Consider the following 7,448-nt stretch of genomic DNA (forward strand, 5'->3'; position numbering starts at 1 on the left):
ATCTCGCAAATTAGTCTCCATCTGTGCAATTAGTTTTGTAATTAATCTATGTTTAATACTCCTAATTAGTATCTAAATATTCGATGTGACAGAAATTTTAGGAGTGACTAAAGTAACAAACACCCCCTAATTCGAAACCAAAACTGAAACCAAGCAAAACAGGTCACATTGCTAGTTTCTTCCACAATAGATATTTTCTTGTGATACATCTAGGAAGGAACAAGGTCCTCAAGTGGATAGTTCCAACATCCGCTTGTGGTTTGACGAAACATCAGATAATATCTTTATCAATGAAATAGGCACAATCTCATACCCATTCGTTCAAAACGAAAAGAAAAGAAACATCAGACAATAGTTCGAAAATCAAAGAAAGAAAGAAAGAGAAAACAAATCGCCAGGATCTTGTTTTGCCGTTCTGAATTTGCGGTCGCCGTTCCCATGCGATGCGTAGCGTTGGTGGATGGATCCATCAGTGGCCGCCGCCCACGGCGTCCTTGACCGCGGCCGCCGCGCCCTGGGCCATCTGCGCCACCTGATCAGCAGCCTGCGCTCCCACAGGGATGGGAGGATTAGAGGATTATTCATCGGAAATCACCCGGCGAGGAGGAATTCATCCGTACATACCTGCTGGACGGTGTCGGCGGCGCGGTGCTGCTGCTGCTGCGCGCTGTCGGCCGCAGCTCCGGTGGCGTCGGCCGCGGCGCCGCCGGCGGCGTCCTTGACGGACTGCGCCGCGTGCTCCGCCTGGCACTGCACACACACACACATGGATCATTCATGGATGAATTCCAGGGCACGCCATGCCATGCGAGCAAAGCGATTCGTCAGCACTAGCTCACCTCGCCCTCGGCGGCGTGCGCCTTGCCGGCCTGGATGGATTGCTCAACGTTCGACATCGCCGATGATGGTTTCTTCTTGAAGCTGTCAAAATTACTTGAAGTTGCCAGGCGCTTGAGCCGTGGTTTATATAGAGTCTTGTAGGAGCTGCAAGTCTTGACAAGTGTCAGGTTAATTTTTAGCCATTTGCTAATTACCGCAAGCCAAATTTAGAGCCTCCACAAATAGCCCGGTCTGGAGAGACAAGTGATTTGATTCTGTTTTTATTTCTTTATACTTTGAATAAAAATAACCGAGCTTATTACATTAATAATCTACATGATCTACGGCTGGCTAGTTAATCTTCACAGCAAATTTTGTGGTTGCAGGCTCAAAACCCTGCATCTTTCAAAATCTAGGTACAAGAACAAATTATCATTAACAGGCACTGAGACTGAAAGAAAACAAAATCTATGCGTAGTCTGAGTCCGGCGTGGTGCTGAACACCGGCTTGTCCTTGTCCACCACCACGGCGGCGGGGACGGCGGCGCCAGCGTCCTTGCCGGCGCCGCTGCTCCCGCTCTTTCGGCGCGGCTTGGCCTCGCCGATCATGGTGATGACGTCGCGCATGGAGGGCCGGTCCCGCGGCGCCCTGGCGGTGCAGAGCACGGCGATGCGGAGCACGAGCAGCATCTCCTCCCGGACGTGCGCGCACCGGCCGCCGACGTTCGCATCGAGGTGCTCCTCCACCGTGTTGCTCCGGATCTTCTCCCTCACCCACCCCACGATGTCCTGCCCCTCGCCGAACTCCGCCTCCACCGCCCGCCGCCCCGTGATCAGCTCCATCAGTACCACCCCGTAGCTGTAGATGTCGCTCTTCTGATCCACCTTCAGCGTGTACCCGTACTCTGCACATTGATTCAAATTGAATCGATCAACTTCTGAATTCAACGCATCAAGGATTCGAGATCGAACTCTGAATCCAGCTTTGGCGATTGCAATGGTTATTGGTACCTGGCGCGATGTAGCCGTAGGATCCGGCGACGACGGAGACGGACTCGTTGGTGCGGGCGAGGGCGCGGGCGAGGCCGAAGTCGGCGATGCGGGCCTCCATGTTGGCGTCGAGGAGGATGTTGTTGGACTTGATGTCGCGGTGGATCACCGGCGGGTGGCAGTCGTGGTGGAGGTAGGCGAGCCCCTGCGCCACGCCGGCGGCGACGTCGTACCGCGACACCCAGTCCGCCAGCGCCCGCTTCTCCGGCGGGCCGTGCAGCGCCTCCCACAGGCTGCCGTTGGGCATGAACTCGTACAGCATCATCGCGTCGCTGTCGTTGTGGAGGTAACCCAGCAGCCGCACGATGTTCCGGTGCCGGAGCCGACCGAGGAGCCCCACCTCCTTCAGCACGTCGGCGGTCAGCTCGTTCCCCGCCGCGGCGTCGCCGTCTATCGCCGCCGGCCGCCAGAGCTTCTTCACGGCGATCACGGTGCGCGCGCGCGGGAGCTCGGCCTTGTACACCACCCCGGTGGCGCCCATGCCCACCACGTTGGCTTCCTTGACGCACGCCAGCACGTCGGCGCTCGTGAACCCGAGCCGCTGGAACGCCGTCAGCCGCCACGGCCACGCCCCGGACTCCGCGCCGAGGCTCTCGTCGTCGCCGCAGCACCCGCCGCCGCCCATGTACCACCGCCGGTACGCGTAGCGCCCGCCGAGCGCCGCCGCGAACACCGCCACGACGGCGAGCATCCCGGCCAGCCAGCCCACCGCGATGCGCTTCAGGCGCGCGCTGCCGTGGGGGCGCGCCGCCGCCAGGCCCATGTCGCGGCTCCCGGAGCACGGCGGGAGCACGCCGCCGCACAGCCCGGCGTTCCCGGCCAGCTCGTCCGGGTTGATCGATCGCAGGACGCCGTTCCCCGGCACGGGACCTGTTAAATTGTTGTACGCGAGGTTGAGCGTCTCCAGCGCCGGTGAGCTCCCGAAGTTCTCCGGGATGCCGCCGGTCAGGGAGTTGCTCGACAGATCGAGGATGGCCATCGCGGGCATCTTGGCGAGCGCCTTCGGTATCTCGCCGGTGAGCCGGTTGTGCCTGAGGTTGAGCTTGACCAGCCTCTGGCACGACGCCAGGCTGGACGGTATCGTGCCAGCAAGCCGGTTGTTGGACAGGTCCAGCGCGGCCAGTGCGGGGCAGTCCTGGAACTGGTCGGGGAGCTCGCCGGAGATGATGTTGTCCGACGCCAGGAAGCTCTGCAAGGTCGGGATCGTGAAGAGGCTCGACGGCAGCGAGTACTGGAGGTGGTTGTGAGAAACGTCGATGAACGACAGCGACGTCGACAGCGCGAGGTCGCCGGGGAGCTCCCCGGACAGGTCGTTGCCGGCGAGCTCGAGCCGCTGAAGCGACGGCAGCTTGCCGAACCCGATCGGGATCGTGCCGGTCAGCCGGTTGCTCTGCATGCGCACGCGGACGAGAGACGCGCACGACGCGAGCCCCGCCGGGATCCCGCCGGTGAAGCCGTTGTTGAACATGATCAGCTTGGCGAGCGACTTGCCGTCGCAGATCCCAGCCGGCACTGGCCCGGAGAAGGAGTTCGACGACACGTCCACCCACTGCAACGGCGAGCTCTTGCCGAGCGACGCCGGTAGCTGCCCCGTCAAGGAGTTGTTCCACAGCTCGAACACCTCGAGGCTCGGCATGTCGCCGATGGCCGCCGGCACGGTGCCGTCGAGGTGGTTGCACATGAGGTTGAGCAGCCGGAGGTGGCTCAGCTGCGAGACCTCGTCGGGGATCGGGCCGGTGAGCAGGTTGTCGGACAGGTCGAGGAAGACGAGCGTCGAGATGTTGCCGAGCTCCGGCGGTATCTTGCCTTCGAGGTTGTTCTTGTACAGGTAGAGCGAGGTGAGCGCCGGGAGCCTGCCGAGCGCCGCCGGGATGGGCCCGTCGAGGCTGCCGACGGCGAGATCGAGGTACTGGAGGCTGGCAAGGTTGCCGAGCTCCGGCGGAATGCCTCCCTCGAGCGCATTGTACCCGATGATGAGGCTCTCGAGCGACTCGAGCTCGCCGAGCTCCGGCGGGATCTTGCCGGTGATGTTGTTGCCGGAGAGGCCCAGGAACTTGAGCTTGATCAGGCTCCGGTACGCCGCCGGGATGTCGCCGCCGAAAAAGCTGCCCCGCAGGTCGATGGTCTCGAGGGAGGTGGCATTGGCGAGGTCCGCAGGGAGGGCGCCGACGAAGTTGTTGCCGGAGGCGTTGACGATGGCGAGGTCGGCGCAGGAGCTGAGGCCGGCCGGGAACGCGCCATCGAAGGAGTTCTGGCTCACGTCGAACACCTGGAGCTTGGACAGCGCGGCGAACGACTTGGGCAGTGCGACGGCGAACGCGTTGGAGGAGAGGTTGAGGACGGTGAGCGACGGCAGCCGGAGCACGTCATCGGTGACCTTGCCGCTCAGGTTCTTCCCTGAGAGGTTGAGGCGATCGACGAGGCCGGCGGCGTTGCAGCCGACGGCGGTCCAGCTGCAGTGCGACGAGCCCTTCCAGTCGGCGAGCGCGCCCAGCGAGTCAACGAAGCCCGCCTTGAGCGCGAGCAGCGCCGCCCGTTCGTCGCCGGCGGCGGCGCCAACGCCGGTGGCCAAGATCAAAGACAGTGTCACTGCTAGGACCAGCACTGGCGCTCTTGCTTCCATTAGAATGTTCTAGTACTTTCCTGGAAGCGCTTTTGGTAGCTGATGAAATCAGCTGCTTCTTCTAGCACCTATTCTGGCTCTGCTGCTTCTAGTGCTGCGCCATGTCAGAGACACTGTCTGGCTTGCCTAGCTAAGTTCACTGACACCGCATCTGCAGGAACAGCAGGGGCTGCAGCTAGCTAGAAGGTGAAGGTAGCAGAAAAGGCTTTATATCATTCTCACCGGGAGATTGGTTAAAGCATGTAATAATCTAATGAATCTTCTTGGCATTTCTTAACATGCCACCATATTGTTTGTTTAGTGCCTGGACACCTCACCAAGTGAACGAATGTGAGCTGGGAGACGGAGGTGGGAGAGGATGAAACATGAGAACATGGAACATGGAGGGAATGCGTTTTAAAGTCATGGCTTTTCCAACCTGCTTTTGGGCAATTGTGGCATTGTTTAGTCTTTTACTTTGTGCCTGCCCCCATCAGATCAGAGTAGATTAATAGCATGTTTAATTTACATTCCCTGTCATTGCAGACAGTAGATTAGCTGCTCTAGCTTTCAGGGTCTGATTACTAGTAGTACTAATAATCAGAGACCGACCTGCTGTAAACACTGGGTATTCGTACGGCCTATTCTTTGGAAGGTTCTGCTTATGAAGCTCTGAAGCAGATCTACTCTTGCATTTTGTGTAGATGAAGGCCTAACATTACAGCTGATCCTGATGTAAGAGTACACAGAGAAGCTAGTAGGACAAGAACAGGGACTGTAATTTTGAGAAAAAGAAGCAGTGCTAGTACTATGACATTTACCAGTCAGAGGGACAGGAGGCTTCCATTGCAGAATAGAGTTAACCCAAAGGGAGATAAGAGGGTATGTTCTTGGTGTTGTCCTGATGCAAGCACCCTGGCTAAGATCTGGGCACATGTCCTGCACAAGAATTAAAGAAAGTTTACCAGGCGTGAAGGATATGTACCGTGGTGCATGTGTTAAGGCTGCCCAAGTTGACCTTGTTAAAATAAAGTTTATGCTAATCATTCCTGTGACAGTGAGCAGTAGCAGCTGCTGTTACTGCTGTTTTCTGACAAGAGAGGATTGTTGGTACATTGCTTGGCACATGTCCCCAGCAGAATGTCACCACAACTGCATCATATGGAAGGCAACATAGGTACTAGCAGAGTAATTAAATTAAATGGGTTAATTAGAAAGCAGAGTTGACACATTCATCTGGGCTGCTAAAGCAGGCAGAGAAAGAATCACACGTGATTAGTAAAATTGTCCGCAAGGCTGCCATTTGCACCTCTTCGTATCGTATCTGATCAAGTCATTACAACAGTGGCATGATTATTGCAAAGAAGCATTAGAACATAGAATAGACAGTGAAAATTTAAATTGTTCCAAATAAGAAAAGAAAGAACTGGCATCACAAGAATCGAACTACAGAACCTTCCTTCTGCCACCCGAGTAATCGATTAAGTGTGATTAATTGATCGTAACGAATAAGAACTAGTGAAAAGAGGTCTGGTGGTTCATATATTGAGCAAGGCAAAAGTGCAAACGAATACTTTGCACATGAACAGAAAAACACCACAACAAAGTAATTGCTATCTACTCCATCCGTTCCAAATTACTATTCGTTTTGACTTCTCTAGATATATAACAAAAGTTGTATACTTAGAAAAGCTAAAACAAATAGTAATTTGAGACGGAGGGAGAATCAAGTATCAAGCTGATTTCACGGGTACTTGTTCCAACAAGTGGGACTAGCTTAGGGATAGTATCAACCAGCTATCCACTAGTTTTCTCTACTGTAAAGTCTAGTATAGGACATAAGCCCTAGCCTGCACTCTGCAAAATCTGTCAAACTTTTGCTTTCAGAGCCATGTCTATAGCCGTATAGGCCTTAGAATGCCAACTCTATGAGAATACTGAAATATTTGTTATATATGTTATCAGCAGTTTGAAGTTCATAAACATGTATGTAAATGTAAAAAAAAATTGTAGAAACTGGTGCAGCTCTTCAGTAACTAGCAACTTAAAATTGTGCCAATCAGCCACTATTGGTGATTGAAGCGAAGAACATAGAAAAGGTTAGACAAATAGGAAGCAAAAGGATGGTTGATTGCCGGCAAATGGGAAAAAGGAAGAAGAGCAATCAAGAACACGATGCTGTACTGGTTCTTGTTTAATTGGATTATTCCGGAGTTTGAATGTCTTGCATAATAAAGAAACCACAGAAAGAAAGAAAGAAACAAAGAGAAAACAAGATAAGGTAGCCGTAACCTTCTAAATCTTCTGCAAATTATACATTCATACCTTAATGCTTCATTGTGTAATGTCGAATTCCTAACAGTAAATCTGATTTTTGCACCGTGGAGGAATGCCGACAAGCTCTCCGTTGGACATTATTGTTTACAAGACACTGAAGGTATCTGAACTTGTGTTTCTACTCCACTTTGGTGTATGTGGCACAAATCATCAGAATGCCAATACCCAAGCAATGTGCCACAGCACACCAAAACGGCTAGAAACACATGCATCTTGATCAAAACGGCTACATTAGTAGGAAAGCCTACCTAGGGAGTAGGAAACGAAAACCAAGCCAATTTATAGGGCCTAATGCATGCATGCCCTAATCCAAGGTGTTTGATTTTGAGCAACTTTGCATGATGTGCAGCCAGCTAGCAGAGGTGCAGGCTAATTAACGTACTCGAGATGGGGATGATCAAGGTCATGCAATGGCGTGTGGTGGTATTTAAGCAACTGTTGGCACCAACCAAACTTAATCATGCAGACATGAGTTTGGTGTTGAGAGGAAGAAAAAAAAGATCCCCAAAGTTGGCTATGCTAGCCTGTGATGCCATTCTCTCATCATTTTGCACCGACTTGTTGAGGAATAATGATTTCAGGTAATAAGTTTCATGCATGTTTAGACTATGGTATACCGAGTTTTGCCATGTCGTCTGTA

The 7,448-nt window shown here is 53.5% G+C and overlaps 2 protein-coding genes across 2 annotated transcripts; both read right to left on the reverse strand.

The window, feature by feature from the left end:
- Positions 1-259: 259 nt before the first annotated feature.
- Positions 260-953, reverse strand: LOC140222311 (uncharacterized). The gene is made up of 2 exons (XM_072292476.1): positions 840-953; positions 260-750 (listed from the first exon to the last, which is right to left on the reverse strand). Exons 1-2 carry the CDS (start codon positions 894-896, stop codon positions 592-594), a joined length of 216 nt encoding a protein of 71 aa, XP_072148577.1. The 5' UTR covers positions 897-953; the 3' UTR covers positions 260-591.
- Positions 954-1,072: 119 nt separating this feature from the next.
- LOC117841621 (uncharacterized) lies at positions 1,073-7,189 on the reverse strand. The gene is made up of 2 exons (XM_072292475.1): positions 1,831-7,189; positions 1,073-1,724 (listed from the first exon to the last, which is right to left on the reverse strand). The coding sequence occupies exons 1-2, from the start codon at positions 4,490-4,492 to the stop codon at positions 1,288-1,290; spliced, it is 3,099 nt and encodes a 1,032-aa protein (XP_072148576.1). The 5' UTR covers positions 4,493-7,189; the 3' UTR covers positions 1,073-1,287.
- Positions 7,190-7,448: the final 259 nt, after the last annotated feature.

Source organism: Setaria viridis, chromosome 1 (assembly GCF_005286985.2).
Source record: "Setaria viridis chromosome 1, Setaria_viridis_v4.0, whole genome shotgun sequence".
Taxonomy (NCBI): Eukaryota; Viridiplantae; Streptophyta; class Magnoliopsida; order Poales; family Poaceae; genus Setaria; species Setaria viridis.